The 21,847-nt window shown below is 42.4% G+C and overlaps 1 protein-coding gene across 1 annotated transcript in view; it reads right to left on the reverse strand.

Moving 5' to 3' along the window:
* Window positions 1-237: 237 nt before the first annotated feature.
* Window positions 238-21,847, reverse strand: part of FBXL7 (F-box and leucine rich repeat protein 7) — a 409,417-nt gene continuing 387,807 nt past the window's right edge. The window contains exons 3-4 of the mRNA XM_047767855.1: window positions 10,193-10,804; window positions 238-3,589 (exon numbers count right to left, since the gene is read on the reverse strand). Of these exons, the coding sequence (XP_047623811.1) occupies window positions 2,853-3,589; window positions 10,193-10,804 (1,349 nt within the window). The 3' untranslated portion in view covers window positions 238-2,852. The remainder of the gene's footprint in view (window positions 3,590-10,192; window positions 10,805-21,847) is intronic.

The following is a 21,847-nucleotide window of genomic DNA, read 5'->3' on the forward strand; positions in this document are numbered from 1 at the left end:
TAGGTTGGGGAATTGAAGACCTGAACTCATGATTTTTCACTTACCTGTTCAGTTTCAGCCAAAGAATTGAATTAAGGGAAACGACAAAACCATGGATGCAACTCTCGAGGCACAGCAGTGGCAATGACCCGACTTGCTCTCTACTTCAACATGGGACAAGTCCCTCCCTCCCTCTTGACTGTCCCCATCTCAACACCGGGCTGCTCCAGCCAGGGTATTAAATGACGCTTAACCCAATTACCAACATATTGCTTTATTTCTTGGTGGTAGTAAATTAAGGCTTTCTAGAGTCATACAGCACGCAGTGATTCGAACATTAGAATTTAAAAAAAAAAATGAGCATTCAATTTAGCAGAGGCAGGAAGGAAACAATGTTCAAAAACAGATAAACTTCCTGTTGAGGCTTTTTGCTTGGTCTCTCAAAATCTGCTGAGCTGTTTCCCCAGGAACTTCTGTCATACACTCATATGACAAGGGGGAGCAGACTGGATGAAGAGAAGACTGGGAAAAAAGAAGAAACTGGGAAAGACAGTATATGCTGGGCCATGGTGTGCAAGTCAGCTTCGTCTCATGTTTGGAAGACAGTTTAGGTGCTGTGCTCAGGTGGTGGTAAAAAAAGGTGTTTGGAACTGGATGCCTCTTTGGTTCTGGGAGCCATTTGAGATCTTTCCTCTCATTCTGAGAATACTGAACTGGCTCCCTTGGCCAACCCCAATATCAAGGGTCAAGGACAATCCTTTTTGACTCTCAAATTCTGAGACTTTAGTCAGGGTCATAACTCACAGAACAGGAAAATGCTATACCTTCAACTCTTTTTAAGGTTCTAAACCTTGTGACTCTCACTAGATACAATCCCCAGCCAAACAAGTCCTTTCTCCCCATGATAAACAGCCCTGATGGCACCTCTAATTTGTGGATGATGTTGCTTGGGGAGGAGGCCATATTTCATACTATGCCATCTCACTCTATCTCCTCCTTCCCAACATTAAGACAAAGGCACACAGGGAGCCCACAGTGGGGGTGCAGCTGTCAAGTGGTGGGCAGGCTTGATTGCCATCCCATCCCACGTACTGTGCTTGGAGGTGCAAAAGTTCTGGGTTTCGATGGTGGATCCTCTGAGAAAGAAGTGGGTGAACTGTTTGGACGGCTGGAGGAGGGGTGTTGCCAGAGAATAATTTAAGAGAGGTCATGGGGTGTATTAACAACAGGCAATTCAATTTCAAGAAAACGAGCAATGGAATTTATCCTGGCATCCTGACTTCACATGCATGAGGCTAACAAATGGATTTCTTTCCAAATAGGACCACTTAAAATTCACACTTGGCAATGACTTCAATGTTCTATTCCAAGCACCTGGTTGGTGGACCAGCGCCTGAGTCTTGTTGATGTGTTCCCTCTTCCATTCATGTGGCATTTTTAAGGGGACAGTCTTTCAATAACCTGGAAGTCTGCTCTGTATCTTTTTGATAGAGGACCTGCAAATTGTTGTAGGGGAAGGTACACAAGGTGGCAATCTGCACAATTAAACATTTAGGACTTAACCCTAACAGGCTTCATGTGATGAAATCTAAATGCACAGTAAATAGATAAGAAAAGTAGAAATGTGACCTGAATCACAAAGAACAGAGGCATCTGTTCCTGCCAGCTGCAGGGCAGATGTGAACATGTATACCACATGTGCACTGAGAGGATTAGAAAAGCCCTGGAGGATGTGTGCTTTCTTGGGCCTCTCTTGTTAATTAAAAATGGTGAGGGTCTTCCCTCCTATTTGAAAGCACTCAGATCAACTTGACTGGGGGGATGTGGGTTTTGCTGGGATGAGGAATTCCACTGCCTCCATAAGATGGTGTGGAGTGGGGGTGATGCCCAGAACATTTGGGTACAAAAACCATCTATGGAGCGAGGCAGAAGAAGATGGCCAAGAGACTGGAGCACCAAAACAAACAGGATGGGAATGATGCTCAGATAGGAGTGAAAGACACACAGGATGCTGGTGTTGGCACTTCTATTGAAAGCATCCACAGAAACAATCCCCTTGAAAGAGGTAGGTGCCTCCTGTGCTCTGTGCTAAGGAGCTTCTGTTTATTGACATCTCTGTTCCCTCAGTTCTAAAATAAGCATGAAGCTAATCCTTTGTTAGATTAGAGGATGGCCTCTGAGTCAATGCTGGAGGCAGCCACCCAGAGAGGTTGAGTGCTTTGCCCAAGCACACCACAGCTGATAAGTGGTAGAGCTGGAGGGGAAGGATGCAGGCCTCTAACTCCACCATGCTGCTTGCCACAAGTGATTCTTTAAAAAGATTTAGAAGAGCTTTGTATATACCAGGTGCTGTGACATTTATTTAACAAGAATTTGGTCAGGTGTGGGATTGAAGAGTGTGGTTTAGGCCAATCAAGCAGTTTAAAGAGAAGGAGATCTGGAGAGAATTATTATTCTGATGAGGTACTGTTGCCGTTGGAGAGGGAGGGGTTGGTGGGTGGATGGGATCAGGGTATAGGTCCCTGGGGATGTGGCCAGGAGGAAAGAGACAGAGAAAGAAAGGCGTTTTTAAAGACACTGCAATCAGCTTTCCCAGGTAGATCTTTTTGAGAAGAGAAACTGCCCATGAATGACTTAAGCAAAGGAAAAAAAAAAGCTCCTAGTAGAAATTTGTCCCCCCACCCTCCTTTCCTGGACCTCTGTTGCCTGTGAGAAATTAGGTATAAGAAAAGCCAGATTCCTAAGAACCTTCCTGGAAGAAAGAGCTGTTATGAGTGGGTGTCGGTGCTTACACATATGCTGCTTAAAAAAAAAAAAAAAATTTTGTTTGGTTCATGTTTGTATGAAAACAGCGGCGGCGGGAAGCTGTCCCTTCAGAAGAAGGCAGGGTTGGTGTGCTCAATGACGCAGCGCTTGCAGTGGCGTTTCACAAAACGCAGGGCCTCCACGGACACCTCGCAGTCCTGGACGTTGAGCATCTGCAGGTCGAAGCAGTTGGCCGCCACGATCTGCAAGCCCTGGCCCGTGATGCTCTCGCAGGACTTGAGGCTGAGTCGCTTGAGATTGAAGCAGTTCAGGGCCAGGCACTCAAGGCCCGTGTCGGAGACCAAAGGGCACTTGCCGATGTCCAGGGACTTGAGTTTGGCGCAGTTCTTGGCGAGGTACTCCACGCCGTGGTCCGTGATGCCCTCGCAGCCCCGCGCGTTGAGGTAGCGCAGCTTGCTGCAGTACTTGGCCACGTAGCGGATGCCCACATCAGTGACTCGGCCACAATGGGCGATGCTGAGGTACCGCAGGCGGGACTCCAGCTTGGCGATCTCTCGCAGGCCGAAGTCGCTGACGAAGCGGCAGTCGCTGACGCTGAGCTCCTTGATGGAGGTGCAGTAGATCATCAGGTAGCGGAGGCCCTCATCGGTCAGGCGGACGCAGCGGCGCAGGTACAGGTGGGTCAGCTGCGTGCAATGTGCCGCGATGGTGTGCAGGCCCTCGTCCTCCAGCACGAAGCAGTCTGTCATGTCCAGGTAGCGGATGGAGATCTGTTTGCCATGCAAGGGGGACAGTTTAATGGAGGCCTCCCGGGTCAAGCTGATGCAGGTCACTTTGGAGCAGCCTACGCAAAGAGACAGAACACAGGCTCAGAGCCATCTCCGACGCTGGGGCGGGGGTGGGGTAGGGGGCTAGCCTTTACCGATTCCTACCCCTCTCTGGATTCAGGACGTTGCCCTTTCCCTTTTCGGCCCCTACAGAGAAGGAACTCAAGAATACCCGTTTATTTCATCATTTAACTTTGGGTTTCAGAGATTTTGGGGCCTTAGAATTAGACAGTGGTTCCAATTCCACCCCTAATTGCCTGACATTGAGCAAATCAATCCTTCTCAGTACTTCCATTAAAATAAGGATGATCACCTTCCCTGAAAAGTGGCGCTAAAGAACAAATGAGACCATGTTGTAAATATCCTGCCCTGGCCCAGGAAAGTTCTGGAAGCTCAGTAGTAATGGTTAGTTCTTATCCTACAATGGTCTCTGGTCCAAAAAAGGGACCACAATCTGAGTTTGGCAGAAAGAGCACTGGCTTGGGAGTCACACATCAGTTCAGATCTACTTTCTATGGCCTCAGAGAGGAGGCTTAACTTTTCTGTCTCAAGACTGCTCTGAAATGGGAATGAGTAGCTGGCATACCTGCACTATGGGGGTATGATGAAGATGCAACCAGATCATGGATGCAGATGTGTTCTGAAAACTATGGGAACTATATGTAGTTAGTTGTCTAACAAGGTGGCCATCTTGTTAAGGATTCAGTTCAATCTTTCTGGTCAAGGAAGAACAAATGTGTTTTCCAGATTATTCCTCTGGCCCCTCAACCGGTCTCCCTGCCCTGCCCTTAACCCCTACCCTCTCTTTTCCTCACAGCTGCCAGACAGAATCTAGAAAACAGAACTCAAATCATGCTCAAAACCTTCAGGTGGCACCCGTCTCACTCCGAGTGTTAAATCTCACATAGAAGGGTGCCTCCAAGGACCTGCACCCCTGTGACCTCTGACCTTATCTCTTCCCCCTCCTCTAACCCCACTGACCTCCTTGCCAGTTCCCAGACAGCTGTAGTGCCCTCTGCCTCAGTGTCTGTGCACCATACAGGGCTTCCCTGGAGAGCACGGTGGGCCACCCCCACTTCCTTGGGTCTCAGAACAAATGTCCTTGTATTGCAGAATTCTTCCTTAGTCACCCTCTATGAACTAGTACCCCCTGCCTCACTCCCACTTTTTTGGCACTTTATCACTCTGTGGCATTCTATATTGATTGACTGATTTATGTATTTTGTGTCCTCACGTTGGAATGTAAGCTCCTGAGAAACGGCCTCTGCACTATTCACTGCTGTATCCCTTATACTTGGTTCCTAGCTGGATCTCACTAAGTACCTGTTCAATGAATGAGTGAATGAATAAACAATTTATAGAGTGCTAGAATCTTTTATAGAAAGACACGATGGGATAATCCAACTTGCAATATTTAAATGTCAAAATTTAAATGACTTTGGCCATCACTGAGGTAAATCTACATTGAAAAATTGATTGTCTAGTTTATAGTTAATTATAATGCCTTTTATTTATGTGGAATTATGAAGTTTACAAAGTGCTTTTATAAACTTTTTTTTCACTTGATTCTTTTTTTTTTGGCTGAGCCTGGCATGTGGAAGTCCAGGGTTCAAACTGTGCCACAGTAGTGACAATGCCTGGACCGTTAACCACTAGGCCGTCAGGGAACTCCCTCACTTGATTTTTAAAACAATCCATTTACAGATAAGGAAGTGAATGCTCAGGAAGATATTTTTAGATGTCTCTCCAAACCTTGTTTCTGTCCTCCCTTTCCCTAAGAATATGTGTATATAAATTTTATATGTATACATTTACCTTATATGTTACATGATTCTTAAATTTTATAGGACACATGAAACACTCATTACATTGCATATTTCAGTTCACTGTATATTACCATTTAAAATATATACAGAATATTTTAGTATGTGATATAAATAATTAGTATGCAGAACCAATACACATTATATAAAAGTATACGTATATATATCTCTTATCCCACTGCGCACTGTCTATATACTTTTCATTTTCTCTGTGCTCTTCCTGGGTCCCTCTGGCAGTTCTAAAGCCAGGTGCCTCACCTCTGGCAGCTCTGAGCCTTGGCCTATCACGTCATCTCCAAGGCATCTATGCAACCACAGGATAGTGCTAATGGGGATTTTCCTCCTTCTCCTGGCAGGCTGCCCAGGAAACTCTTACAATATTCAGGTCCTGGGAATAATGAAGTTCACAAGCCACGTGCTACAAAGTCAGAGAATGCCAGGAAGGAGCACAACATACATTCCAACCCTGAAGAACAAAGATGTGACTTGTCAGAGGCTGCCCTGACAAGGGCTCCCAATGGGCTCCGTGGGCTCCAATGAGCTCTGTGGTTTTGCATAAGGCAGTTGGTACCCTCATCTGTAACTTTGAGATCTTCCTTTGTTTTGGCTTTTTCTCTACAATGACTGAAATCCTGCTTATGCTGTATTTATGTTCACAGTAGTTCTTGCCCATCTGTGATGCCTGTGAAGGCACTATTTTTTTCAAGAGCATATGACAAGCTTTATTCCTAAAACTCCTAGTTCCGGTTTCTTATTTTTCAAAAAAAAAAATTTAGTAAAATCTGCTATACTCCAGGAAGGATATTGTATTTGGCCCAGGGAAATATATACCTATTTTTTGAAACTGAGCCTCAAATTTAATGAAATACTAGTTTAGCTCAATTTTGGCTAAGACACCATTTTGATATGCTTGTATCATTTTAGATCAGTAATTCAAAATTTCAGCTTTAGGAGTTCCCGTTGTGGCTCAGCGGAAACGAATCTGACTAGCATCCATGAGGATGCAAGCTTGATCCCTGGCCTCACTCAGTGGCTTAAGGATCCGGCATTGCCCTGAGCTGTGGTGTAGGTTGCAGACGTGCCTCGGATCCTGCGTTGCCATGGCTGTGGCATAGGCCAGTGGCTACAGCTCCAGTTTGACCCCTCGCCTGGGAACCTCCATATGCTGTGGATGAGGCTCTAAAAAGATAATAAATAAATAAATAAACAAATAAATAAATAAATAAATTAAAACTTCAGCTTTAGCTTTAATTCTTACAGATCTGCTAAGTTTAGGTTGAAAAGAAAATAAACTGGTTCATGGTTCAATAGGTAAATCTGTGGCTGGTGGATGCAGTGATACATTACAGACATGGAGAGAGCCTTAGAAATCATCCAATTTAACCTTTATTATTATTATTTTTAAATGAGGCATCTCAGATTCAGTGAAATTATACAATTTATAAAGTCAGACTAGGGAAAAGTTTCCTGATTCAAGGCTTCTAATATAGCAAGGATGTTAACAAATGACTAGTGTAACATGTGACTGATGAAGTGCATGAGAGGTTTGCAGTAGAGATGTCATCATGAAGTGAATATTTAGACAATGGGGAATCATAAGTCTTTTTTTTTTGTCTTTTTTGTTGTTGTTGTAGTTGTTGTTGTTGTTGCTGTTGCTATTTCTTGGGCCGCTCCCGCGGCATATGGAGGTTCCCAGGCTAGGGGTTGAATCGGAGCTGTAGCCACCGGCCTACGCCAGAGCCACAGCAACGCGGGATCCGAGCCACGTCTGCAACCTACACCACAGCTCACGGCAACGCCGGATCGTTAACCCACTGAGCAAGGGCAGGGACCGAACCCGCAACCTCATGGTTCCTAGTCAGATTCGTTAACCACTGCGCCACGATGGGAACTCCGGGAATCATAAGTCTTAAACACGGATATCTATATGGGGATTCTTGGAAGAGAGAAACAATCTGAACACACAAATAGGGAGCCCAGGTAGTATAAGGTAATTTTAGCATGAGTAAATTCCAGAGAGGGGAAAGCATGGAGGCAGAGCGGGAGTGAGGAGTGGTCACAGAGTAGAGGATAGGGTTTAATGGCAACTAAAATGGGAGTGGTCCATTGGGATCAGATCTTGGGGCCGTGCCTTAACATTCAGGTTAAGGAGTATGGATATTACACAACAGGGAGTGAACAGCCTGGGTTGAACAAATCTGTGAGGTTTAGACTCCAATTGAACTGCATTACTGGTTTTCCAGGGTCTCCAGCTAGCAGATGGCAAACTGTAGGACTTCTTAGATGCCATAATTCTGTGAGCCCATACCTCTTAATAAAACTCTTTACATATAAACGGTTGGTTCTATTTCTCTGCAGAACCCTGACTAAACATTTACAAGAGGTGATATGTGAGAATGAAAAAACATTAGAGTTAGTTATAGTAACTTTCAATGATTTGAAAAGATGACTTTCAAGATGGGCTTGCTAGAGATGGGAGGGGCAGTCTCATGGCCCTCTGGGGGAATTACAGTCTAGACCAGAGATGCATCTTCCAAAGGCAAGTTTATTGCCTTTGAGAAGGTGGCCCTGCCAGAGGCCAGCTGTGACAACCAAAGGAAACAAGGCATAGGTGAAATCACAACAATTTCTAGAGTCCCTCAGAAGTGGAGGGACCGTTTGGAGGTGGTGATACAAATCCATCCTTATGGCTTGTTGGTTCTTTCAAGTTCATCTGCCCAGAAATACCCATCACCACCCCTGCCGATATATGGAATTCTGTGCTCTTGGTGAGTTAAGAGAATCCCTTGGGTACATGTCTTTATATACATGGATCACAAGAGGTCATGGGGATGCATGCAGGGAAGAGACACAAATACATTAGGTCCTGCGGTTAGTAAGATTAATAGAAAGGAAGGGCACCAAGGCTTATATAATGGTCAGCAAAAGGGCCAAGCAGGATCCGCTCACTCCAGTTAGAAGCCCTGAAGTTTCCATTCCCACATTGCCAAAGTAATTTCTGCATTTCAAAAGGGCAACAAAGAGGGAACACTGTGACTTTCAGCCTGTACTGAGGGGGCACGGAGAGCCTCTCTAACAAAGATGGGGCTTCGAAAATGAGTCATTTTCTAATCTGAGAAAAGAAAATGAGGTGTTTATAAAACAGGCACACAATGTTCAGAATCTTAGAATGCTAAAGAATCCAATCCCTTAGCCTCCTCCCACAGCACCCCCCCTTTTTAAAAATGAAGAGGAAACACATCTAGAGAAAGCTGCAAATTGTCCCAAATCACAGAGTTTTGAAACTAGTTTCTACCACATCACAATGCTTTCTCTTTCCAGAATTCCTTGGGGGAAAAAATGTAAGAAAACCTCTTTGTTTCCTGCTTCTTTATGCCAACAGCTGCTCATGACTAACTGAACATACGGTTACTATGGTTTTGTCCTGAAGCCAGCTGAAGGAGGGGAGCAAAGAGTTGCTTTCCAGCAAGGGAAAGAATCTGCGAAAAATAATTGACTGTCATCTGAAATATTTTCAGATGTCGGTTTTCAAAAGCGAGAGTGAGCACAGAGCGCCGACTTTTACCTCAGATTTTCTTGAAGGCTATCATTTCCCTCAGATGCTTGTAAATCCCGAATTCTGTTTATTAGCTTGTCACAGAGGTTTTTACTTCTTGACCCCTCCCCCGCAATCCCTGAGGTGGTGGCTCACTCTCTTTATTTCTTTAACTCCCTGAGGCATCTCGCACTTTTCAGCCTCTTGAATGTTTGAATGTTCCTCTTTTAACTGGGCAGCAGATGAGATAAAGAAAGGCTGTTAGTCCGGCTGGATCCGCGTCTGGCGCCTAAGTGCGAGTCTGGGTTTTAATTCTTCCTGCCTGAGAGGAGATTTCAAGCAAAGCAGCCATACTGGGATTTCCCTAATTTTTATAAAGAACTAAAGGTTCCACTTGGAGGGCCCTACCTCTTCCCTCTGTAATCCAGAATTCTGTTTGAGAAAAGATGCAAAATCAACCCACAGGTGAGGCGAGTAGGGGTGAAATATGAGGAGACTCTTGGCCATGATGGATTTTTCCCTAATGTCTACAAGATGGCCAGCAGTCCTAAGCATGGCCCACAGCACAGACTCAGCCAGACCCAGCTCTCAGGCTCCATGGAACAATAACCAGGGGAGGTCAGGGCAGTTTCTAAACTCTTTTTTTTTTTTTGTCTCTTTAGGGCCTCACCCAAGCCTTATGGAAGTTCCCAGGCTAGGGATTGAATCAGAGCTGCAGCTGCCGGCCACAGCCACAGCCACAGCCACAGCAATGCAGGATCCAAGCCATGTCTGAGACCTACACCATAGCCTATGGCAACACTGGATCCTTAACCCACTGAGCGAGGCCAGGGATTGAACCTATGTCCTCATGGATATTAGTTGGGTTCAGGTTCACTGCCGCTGAGCCACAACTCGAACCCCAAAACTACTTTTATTTGAGTTAGATCGTTGGCTCCTGTTTATTTACCAGTAGCTACTTAGTTCATTATCTATGGTTGCTTTGAAATTACTTTGAGAATTATGGGGAGAAGACTTAACAGTCACACTAACTTGACCTGGCGAACAAAAAGACACCTCTCAATCCTCTAAGAAGTTGACATCATCTGATGAAATGGATACCTCTGGCCTTCAAGGTCATGATTCCAGAAAGTTTTCAGGAAGAAGAGTCAGCCTCCTTACCGTCATTTCCAATGGCTATCACAAAGGGAACCCTTTCCAGGTGACAACGTCCTCTACTGCACTGGGAAGGGCGACTCAGTGGCAGGTCATTGGCCACGTACCTGACACGTCCAGGTGCTCCAGGTTGGGACAGAGCGACACCACGTCGAAGACCGCCTCGTTGGAGATATTGTAACAGCCCGAGACTTCCAGCCGCCTCAGCTCCGGGCAGCACTGGGCGATGGTGTAAAGACCTCGGTCCGTGAGCCGCCTGCAGCCACTGACGCTTACGGTTTCCAGCATGAGACAGACGTTGGGTGTGTCCTGACAGAGTCTGCGGGTCAGCACCTTGAGGGCGCGGTCCACGTTGATGGTCTCGCCCGTCAGGCGGATAGTCCTCCAGAGGCGCGGGTCCCAGGCCAGGTTGTACCAGCGGCGGCACACGCGGGCGCAGCGGCACAGCTGGTTGGTGGGCAGGAAGGAGAAGATCTGCACCATGGCGTGGTCCGGGAGCCGCTCGATGCTGGCCTGTTCCTTCTGCGGCCGGGAGGCCAGCCGGATGAGTGGGTGGGTGAGGCGGGTCGGAGGCGGGGAATGGACCATAGCCACCGTCTCCCCGGTGATGGAGGACGAGGAGGTGGATGAGCCCCTTCCATTCTGAAACCCCGGCAGGTTCGGTGGACATATCAGGGCTGGGCTGGGCGTGCTCAGTGTGCGCATGCTCAGGTCGGAGTCTGGCAAAGGACAGAGAGCAAAGGGTTAAGTAAGGATGGCCTGAGCCGAGCCCCGGGAAGGAGGCAAGAGAGGTGACACTCCTTCCCAAGCAGACCCCTACTCAATCCATCACCGGAAGTGGAACACATGCACGTTTCACCCATTCCAGAAAAAGGGCTAATCCTCCAATATCTACACCAGTGGGCCAGATAAGAGGCACTGCTGCAGTGCCATATGGATCTTGTCTCTGTTGCAATTACTCAACCCTGCAGTTTTAGGGCAAAAGCTGCCAAAAACAATATGTAAAGGAGCGGTGATGGCTATTTCCATAAAACTTGTTCTGTAAAAGCAGATCAGCTGTTTTGGCCTGAAAGCTACAGCTGACCTCTGATCTCCACAAAGGGTAATTATAATGGGTACAACTTCAAAGTTTCCTTATTTCTATACTGGGAAGAAAGCTTATATATTACAAACACAAACTGATTTACTTTCCTAATTATACTTTTGTTACGCAGATGATTCTGCTTTATTTACAAAAGAGCAATGTGTTTCACAAGAGGAGAAACAGGTCAGTAGGTTCAGAAAACACTGGCTGTCTTTTCTCTCGCCTGCCCCCTAGTGTCCAGTCTCCTATCTTTGAATAACTGGTTCCTCAAACTCTCTGCTGTGGATTCTTGCCAAGCCACTCCGCTTCTTTCCTTTGTTAGACTAGGCACTTCGGATGGTATTTCCATGACTGGAGTGTTTGTGGTAATACTTATTTTCCTTTTTTATTAATAATTCCTCCCTTTGCATTTGAATAATTTGACTGTACTTTGGAACCAGAAACCAGAAAGATCACTTCATGAGGATACAAGTGATTTTTAAGTTAATGAGGAATTGAGAGTTCTCTACAATGCCATTTTAAGTCTGCTCATTTCATATATGCCCCCCAACCTTGATATATATATGTGTGTGTGTATGTGTATATATATAATGTATATATGAAGGAATTTATTCTATGTATAAATATATTGATTTTGCATATTTAGATGGGTAGATTTATTTAGGAAGACATTCTTTTTCTAAATATATATATTTCATACACACACATTCCTTTATTTGTGAAGTAAGTAGTTGGTCTAGGTAATTTTAAAGTCATTTCCAGCTCTAATTATAGCTCTAAAGATGTAAGCAAAAATTCCACCCTTGTGTGCTTTTTCACGTTTTGTACCTTGGGAATTTTCAAACACTCGTTTTTTCAAAGACCTCCAGCAATAAGATACAACACAAGAACTTCTAGCACAGGACATCTCTGCTATCTATTTGTAGTTTTCTTATTGATAACCTTTTTCTCCTTCTATGTTTTCTTTTGAATTTACTTCTCTGCCACCTCACACTGAAAATATCCTACTCATGTCCACAACTTTGCTCCTGAAGCATCCTTGAACTATTGTCTGTCTTCCTCCCACCCCCATACACATGCACCTTGTCTGCTGCTTCTTGAAAAGCAGACACCTTTTGTGACTGGGCACAAATGCCACTTCCTCTAATAATACTTTCTCAGTGTCTCTGAGATATAATTAGTCCCTTCCTTTTTGAAATGCCCAATCTTTGTTATAGGTATGTGTGAATTTATCTTTCCCTAATGTTCTAGATTATATTATTTTTCTCACTTTTGCATCTCTCCCTATATCCCCATATCCTTTGTCATGTGTCTTTGCAGTCTTCCTAGGCAGAGTTTATTTTGGGGGTCCAGCGATGTTGGCTTCGGCCATGTGACTTGCTTTGGCCAGTGAATGGTAGGTGATATGATTTTTCCAAAGCTATTTGTGTGGTGGGGCTTGCCTCACCATGAGGAGAACATGCTCGGCTGGTCCAGTGATCGTAGGAGGTGTGAAGCCCATTATCACATCAGCTGAGCAGATAGAACTAACCCCAACCTGTAGCCTAGAGCCGAGCTTACCCAAACCCAGCTGAGTCAACCGATGCCCAGGTGAAGCACAGATGTGTGAGCCAGAAAACTGACTTTTGGGTGATTTGTACCACAGCATTACTGTGACAACAGATGATGGATACCCCTTCTATTATACTCGAAATTCCTGTGAGACAAGGATCGAATCCGTTTCTTATTTGTGTCCTGGAAGCACCTGACATGACTTATGGTGCATAGTACGTGCACATAAATGTCTTAAATTGAAAGGAAATATTTATATGTTTAAAAAAGGCTAATTTCTAGCTTGCCATGTACTTCTGTACCAGGTGGTACACATACTGCATTTTAACTCATTCATAAGAAAAGAAATATGTACTTCTCTCTTTTGTAATCAACTAAAATAAATAGTAAAAATCTTTAAGAAAACCCTTAAGTCTAAACCACTTAGGAATTTCAAAACTGCTACCCAAGCTACCATGGTACATTACATGAACTCCAACAGCTGCCTATGAAGTGAGGGTTTTTCTTAGGCAGGTGAACCACTTATTTTGGACCAGAAGGGAAGGGCGAGCTAGGCTTTCAGCTCCGACACTTTAGCAGCTGTGAGGGCTTTGACTCTCACTTGATGCCTACATTCTGTTCATTCTGAAAGAGAAGACACTTAACAATGTTCTGAGGACACCTGCACAGCTTGATTTAGGTCGCTGACAAATGAATTATACTTCCAGTGTGGGTGGAGGTGGATTCCTAAAACCTTTAAAACCTGCATCTATAACTGGTATAGTTTTTATCACTCTTTCTTACTCCCAGCACTGGATAATAGTAATGCATTCAGATTGTCCGGCACACTGCTGTGCATTTAGTAATGCTTTTCATTTTTTCTTTCTTTTCTTGGCCAGTAATCATGCCCTAGCATTACTGAAATTCACACTTAGAAAGAGATGGCAGTCTGGCACCTCTTGGGGTGGGGAACTTTCAGCCCTGGGAGGATGCAGGAGCACAGTAAAGACTCTCCTATCTAGCACTGAGAAGTGGGATTTTTAGCAGTAATTCATGATTCCTCTGCACTGCTCGTGAGATGGGGAGAGAGCAGGGGAGTCTGGGAGATTTCAGCCAGGAAAGCTGGATGCCTCTTTTGCCAGACCATACACAAAGATTCTCTGAGTTTTTCCTACTTATTCTGCAGCAGGTCAAGAATCCTCAGAGAATTTTTGAAAGGATACTATTTATCATAATAGAATAAACAGCACCTGATAATTACACAAATAATGGAGCAGGACGAGTAATACTATGGCCTGTTTCTATCCTTTTCAAATTCACATGTTGAAATGTTAACCCTCAAAGTGATGGTATTAGGGGGTGGGGCCTTCGGGAAGTGATTAGGACAGGAAAGTAGAACCTTCATGAATGGGATTTGTGCCTTTATAAAAGGGACCCCAGAGAGCTAGCTTTCACTTCTGCCATGTAAGGTGATAGTGAGAAGGCAGACACCTATGAGGAAGTGGACTCCTGCCAGACATTGAATCTACCAGCTCCTTGATCTTGGTCTTCTAGCCTCCAGAACTGTGAGAAATACAGTTTTGTTGTTTATAAGTCATCCAGTCTGTGGTATTTTTCTATAGCAGCCTGAACAGATGGACTGAGACAAGTTACAACTAGAGATACATATCTGGATGTTGTCATAAAGGATCTTTTCTTAATATTTTATATAAAGAAATACATATCTATATATATTTGGAGAAATATAAATATATAGCTTTTCATCAAACACATGCACAGCTTACACACATAAACACATATTTTTAATTTGGAAATAAATATTCTTCTGGATAAAATATGCATGGCTTGCTGCAGTCTGTCTCTGTCTTACCCTTTTGATACTTGGAGACTTTTACTGTCCCAAGGTATGCTTCCTTCATAAGAACCAGAAGTAGTTTCTCTACAGAGACCTAACAAGAGTGCCAGAGTATAAATGTCCATGTGTCAGGAAAATAGAGTATGGCATCAAATTCAAAACAAGGAACACTTCCACCTACCAAGTCCAACATTCCATTTGCACAAGGCACTGCAGAAAGAGTCAGTCCTCTTTGTACATACTTTTTCCTCCTATGTTCTTTGCACAGGACTGGCAGCTAAATGGACCTTGGCAATAGCTGCTAATTTTTCTGATAGAGTTTAGAAATGACGACCTGGTACCCTGAAACCAGAACACACACTCAGAGAGGAAAAGATCAAAGACAAGTATTAAGATGGTAGAGTTGGAAGGAACTCAAGACCTTCCTCCTGGCCATAGGACATTGCAGTACAAACCAAAGCAGAAAGAAAGCTGACTTCATTTGAACCTAGAATTGGAAATTTAGAATATTTTGTAGGAATGAACACATTTTCTTCTCTGAATACCTATTCCAAATGAACTTCCACCTATCCGATGCCTTGAGGGCAAAATGAATCTCCATTGGGCAACAACATAGTATAACAATACCTCTGAGAGGATGTCATTGCTACTTATAATACATTGTATACTTTTGATACATTTACATAAACATTAACCATTATACTACACCTTCCTTTACCATCTCCCTAGGCAAATGGTGAGATGCATGGATAGTATAGGGAAGAACTCTACCCTGCCAGGCTTTATTTTGAGCAGGGAAAAGAGCTCTTGCAAAAGTGCCAAGTGACACAAATGAAACTTTCTACAGAAAAGAAACGCATGGACTTGGAGAGCAGACTTGTGGTTGTCGAGGGGGAGGAGGAGGGAGTGGGATGGAATGGGAGTCTAGGGTTAATAGATGTAAACTATGACATTTGGAATGAAAGAGCAATGAGATCCTGCTGTATAGCACAGGGAACTATATCTAGTAACTTGTGATGGAACATAATGGAGGATAATGTGAGAAAAAGAATGTAAGTGTGTGTGTGTGTGTGACTGGGTCACGTTGCTGTACAGTAGAAAATCGACAGAACACTGTAAATCAACTATGATGGAAAAAATAAAATCACAAAAAAAGAGTGCCAAATGAAATATACATTTCCAAAAGCTTCTATCAAGAATCAAATCCACTGATGCCCGCATCCAGTGTCCTTAAAGTCTGAGAAAGTCCTTTTGATGACTGGAAATGGGAATTGCGATGAAATGGCAGAGCAGCTTATTTAAAAGTCCTCCTTCCCTGCTGCTTCTATGGTATTTACATAAGGCACACACAGCCCTCTTGGCCAGAAACACTGCAAAACAATATATGCAAAAGCCAGGGAAAAGAGCACTTGCAAAAGTGGATCATTTATTTGAAGATCATTGTTTGAAGATAAAATGTCCCCTGAAATATCAGAGCAAGGAAGGCCCCAAACTCTTAGGAGACAAATACATTTTCAGAACACAATTTTCAGCATGTAAAAGGTCAATGGCTCTTTTAATTTACCAAGACTGCTGTTTATTCTGCAGACATTCTTTCAGCCAAATTTTTTCAACAGTAAGTACATGAATTGATACTGGAATCAGTTAAAGGTAGACTCAATGAGTTAATTTGATGAATGGGGGAATGAAAGGATGGACAGACAGACAAAGCTACACAAGGAAAAAGTATAACGTCTACAAAAAGGACACACGTGGTAAATTTCAAATATAAATATGGAAGTGGATATGACTATGTAAGAATCTAAGAAAGATAAGGATGAACACATGTAAATGTCATGAAAACAGAATAGGAGAATTTAGGCAGAAATGAGCACCATTTTTTCGTAGGACATGTATTTTGTGGTCTGAGTCTCCTAATGATATCAGAATGCTAGATATAGCCCCCAAATTGAAATATAATACAAAAACACAAACCACTGATATCTGCTGGAAAATATGCAGACTAAACTGCAAGGAACACATAGGGGTAGACATTGGGTATTAAATTCAGTAGGTGGGGTTGCTGCAGATTCTTGGATTACAGATTTAGAGGCAGAAAAGAAAGTGAAGAGCCATTCATCCTTTGGATCATTTAATACACATTGCCTCTGTTGCCTGAGTGCCCATTTGGGTCTGGAAGGGAGGAATTTTTGCATTTGAGTAGATTATAAAGCAAATGTTCCTAACCCACCTCCTTTCTGCACCAGAGCCCCTTTCAAGCACCTCCACAGCAAAGACTCTGCCCTCTCAAATTGCTTGTAGTCTTTAGAGAGACGGAAATGACTCTCCATTGAAAATGCATGTAAATCACACAAAATCCAGAATGGAAAGAATAGAAAATATATCTAAGAGGGTTTGAAAAGATACATATGTCCTAACGTTCATTGCAGCACTATTTACAATAGCCAAGACATGGAAGCAACCTAAATGTCCATCAACAGAGGACTGGATAAAGAAGATGTGGTACATGTATGCAATGGAATACTACTCAGCCATAAAAAGAATGAAACAATACCTTTGCAGCAACATGGATGAGCCTAGAGAATATCGTATTCAGTAAAGTAAGTCAGACAGAGAAAGACAAATATCACATGAGATCACTAGTATTTGGAATCTAACAAAAATGATACAAAAGAACTTTAAAAGCATAAACATACTCAAATATTTTGAAACCAAATTCATGGTTACCAAAGGGGAAATGTGGGATAGGAGGGATAAATTAGGGGGTTGGGATTGACATATACACACTACTGTGTATAAAATAGACAGGTAACAAAGACCTATTGTATAGCATAGGCTAATCTACTCAATACTGTGTAATAACCTATATGGGGAAAGAATCTGAAAAGGAATGGATGTATGTATGTGTATAACTGATTTACTTTGCTGTACACCTGAAACTAACACAACTTTATGTCAACTATATTCCAATAAATTTATTTTTAAAAAAGAAAATATATTTAAGTCTGAAAAAGAAGTCAGTGTTCAGAAGTCCAAGGTAAAGACAATGAATATAGACTCCCCCAGTGGTGGAAAACATTTGAACTTATTTTGGGTAAGCATTCAGATTTTCTCTAAACAAGGCTAATATATAATTATATTTTTTATATATTGATATTTTCATCTGCTATCTAAAATAAGAGACAGTGGACTCTTTCAAGCTAAAGGACTTGCGGCTCCATTAATAATTTAAAACATTTCCAAGTATGTAATTTATGTGTGAATAAGTTTTATGTTCTTAAATTAAATACGTAAAGGATAACAATAAGTATAGCTTTCTTTCTGTGGGAAAAAAATAAAACCCAAAACCTATAAACTTTTATTCTCATGGGTTCAAAAATCCTGGAAGTATTATTACATCTTTAGTAATTATAGTACAGTATAAAAAATATTCAAGGCATCTCATGCATACATGCTTATTAGACACATTTTCTCTTAACTAGATAGCTGCCTGTTTTGTACAAGTTTTTATTTTCAAACCACTGCTGTTTACACTCCAGGAAGTCATATTTACATTACATTGGCCTTTCAAAGTCAAAATTTACAAAGCTACTCTGCATTTTCCTCCTCTGATTACCGAAACTTTTGTGCAAGATGCTTTCCATTATAAGTTGTCTTTCTACTCAAGAACTCTTGCCATAAAAAGCAAAGGTCCTTTTATTAGCTTAAACTTAAGCTTAAAAAAATAGCTCTATAAAACTTGCTAGTGAAAAAAAAAAACAAACCACAATCTAAGGGATCTTTTTCTTCTTGTTTGATTTCAAAATATTTTCTTTTAATGTGGTTCACTTCATATATACACCCTAGAACTTATTTAAGGTATAGGTTGCTATACAGTGGAAATTTGTACAGACAAGGTTAATCTTTCATATTACCTGGAAGGAGTTACCTTGAAGACTCAATTGTTCTTTCTGGGAATGTCACCCAAAAGCTCGCATCCCTAGGATCAGATTAAGGCTAAGACTTGTCCAAGAACAAAACCCCACTTTATCAGTTACCTGGATCAGTCCTATAAGGGCAGAGCTATGGTGATTGGTTCTTGAAATTTTTACGAGGATGGTGAGGGGATCACGGGGATACAGTCTAGTCTGATTCCTGGATCGTTATATGCCTAAACACCAGTTCCTCAATTTATCCAGTTTTTGACTCTAAACTGAACTAACTGAGTATGGATTCTGTTTACCCTTTAGTTCTTCTAAAACGGAACAGTCACACTGCCAAGGAAGGTTTCAACACACATTGCTCTAAAAGTCATAAAAATAATCAATGACGTGCAGAATGGAATTGTGGGGATCTATAATGTAGGTTGATTTTGCCTGCAATGCTGAGTATCCAGCAAGGATCTTTTAGGAAATTTATTCCCAAGGAAATATCAAGAGGCCACTGAAACTACGCAGGGGTCCTGGATTATAATTCACCAGCCTCCTTATGATTTTCTTCTGTGTCGAAATGATGACTTCTCAGTACTTTTTTTAAATCTGTAAAATGGCAAAGGTCAATGACCTTACACTATTTATACTCTTTAATGGAATGTAGGATGTTTCATCCTTGAGAAAAAGTACAATTGCTATTAGATGTTACCCTTTTCAAAAGGTGAGGGGATATTCATATGGTAGAACATGTTTTTAGAATCTCTTTAAACATCTGTTCATCTTCCTTTTTAATAAAAAGAAAGCAAGCTTTGGATTCAACCTCTTTGACAGGCAGCAGTATTTAGCTAGTATTCAATAATATTTTTTATGTTTTTTTCAAATTGTTCATTATAATTTTTTTAATTTAAAAAATTAGGAGTTCCCATTGTGGCTCAGCAGAAACAAATCTGACTAGTATCCATCAGGACGCAGGTTTGATCCCTGGCCTCTCTGAGTGGGTTAAGGATCCAGCTTGGATCCTTACTGCTGTGGCTGTGGTGTAGGCCAGTGACTACAGCTCCAATTTAACCCCTAGCCTGGGAACCTCCATATGCCGTGGGTACAGCCCTAAAAAGACCAAAAAAAGTTATTTAATTAAGATAAGTGATACTGGTCTTTCAAGTGATATTGTAATGTTTGGTTTTCAAACAATAATTTGAGTTTAATTTTAAAAACATTAAGTGAATGGTGGCATTCCTGCTGTGGCGCAGTGGGTTAATAATCCAACTGCAGTGGCTTGGGTCCCCCCCCACAAGGCATGGGTTCAATTCCTATCTCGATGCAATAGGTGAAAGGATCTGGCTTTCCTGCAGCTGCTACATAGGTTGCAGTTGTGACTTGGATTCAATCCCAGCCTTGAGAACTTCCATATGTCATGAACGCAGCCATAAAAATATACGTATATGTGTGTGTGTGTGTGTATGTGTATACACACACATATACACATACCTACATACACACACACACACACATATATATTTAGTGAATAGCAGTACTGGTGGTGAGTAGATATGTCAAAAATCTTGATGGCATGTAAATGTCTCAGGTTTAGGAAATGTTGTTAAGATGGAAAGAACACCAAAGGCAGATGAACTTGGATTCTTGCCTCTGCTTTACTATGTACAATTGCATCATCTGAGATAAGTTGCTGAAATTCCAGGGGAAACTCTAGTTCCTCTTTCATAAAATAGAAATTATTCCACTCACTTTACAGAGTAGTTAGGTGAAAGTCTATTAAAAGTGATACTGTTATCAGTAGAAGTGTTTGACAAAAATTAAATAATCTCTACTGAAGACTTCATGGAGGAGAAATTCTGGCCCTCCTGCCATGGGGCTATGTTTTAAGGGGAATACTATTCTGGATTTCCTAGATCCTCTCATCCTCAGAAATTCCTCATTGTTGTTACCATAAACCTTCGAAACGTCTCACAGTTCAGCATGTTTGCGTGGGGGGAGAATAAAGATAAAAATTCATGGTTACAGCACAGTATGAACAAAATATGATGACTGCATTTATTGACAAAAGAATATTGTAACTGTGAATGTGTTTTCTCATAGTTTATTTTTTCAAAAAAATCTGTTTTTCAGAGTTCCTGCTGTGGCACAATGGGTTAAAAGCCAAGTGGGATGGACTGGAAGTTTGGGGTTAGTATATGCAAACTATAACATTTAGAATTGATAAGCAATGAGGTCCTGCTGCATAGCACAGGGAACTATACCAATCACTTGTGATAGAACATGATGGAAGATAATACGAGAAAAAGAATGTGTGTGTGCATGTGTGTGTATGTCTGACTGGGTCACTTTGCTGTACAGCAGAAATTGACAGGACAATGTAAATCAACTATAATATGAAGTTTTGTTTTTTTTTTTTTTTTTTTTAAGAATCTCATTGCAGCAGCTCAGGTCATTGCGGAGGCTCAGGTTCGATCCCCAGCCTGGCACACTGGGTTAAATGATATGGCATTGCTGCAGCTGTGACTTGGATTGTGTTCCTGGCCAAGGAACTTCCATATGCCGCACTGTAGCCATAAAAAAAAAAAATTGTTTTTCTATGATACGGCGGACTGCTCTTTCCTTGAAATTTCTCCTGTGGTTCTGCAGTACCTTTCTTTCTTCTGCTTTTCCCTTCCCCTCCTCAGGAGCTGTTTTCTCACCCCTGCTTCTGCAGTGCACCACTCACACACTGGTGTTCCCAGAGAGTTTCATCCTAACTCTTCCACTGGCATCTCCCCCCATCCCCACCTTTGTGGACTCATAAGCTCACAGGGCTTCTGCAATTGCCTCTAAGTTAATGACGCCACAGACTCAAGTGGAGTCTAGACCAAGCTCTCTGTGTGTCTCTCCCAAATACACAGAGCCAAATAAATATCCCCTAGACCAGTGCTTCTTTTTTTTTTGTCTTTTTTTTTGTCTCTTTTTTTTTTGTTGTTGTTGTTGTTGTTGCTATTTCTTGGGCTGCTCCCGCGGCATATGGAGTTTCCTAGGCTAGGGGTGGAATCGGAGCTGTAGCCACCGGCCTATGCCAGAGCCACAGCAACGCGGGATCCGAGCCGAGTCTGCAACCTACACCATAGCTCACAGCAACGCCGGATCGTTAACCCACTGAGCAGGGGCAGGGATCGAACCCGTAACCTCATGGTTCCTAGTCAGATTCGTTAACCACTGCGCCACGACGGGAACTCCAGACCAGTGCTTCTGACTACAGTAGCCACTAGCCATCAGAGACTACTAGAAATTAAATGTATTAACATTAACCTAAAAATTCAGCTCCTTGGGTGCACACTCCAGAACTGTGAGACAACATGTTCTGTTGTTTAAGTCATCTGGTTTGTGTCGTTTA

This window comes from Phacochoerus africanus, chromosome 1, assembly GCF_016906955.1.
Source record: "Phacochoerus africanus isolate WHEZ1 chromosome 1, ROS_Pafr_v1, whole genome shotgun sequence".
In the NCBI taxonomy this organism is placed as follows: Eukaryota; Metazoa; Chordata; class Mammalia; order Artiodactyla; family Suidae; genus Phacochoerus; species Phacochoerus africanus.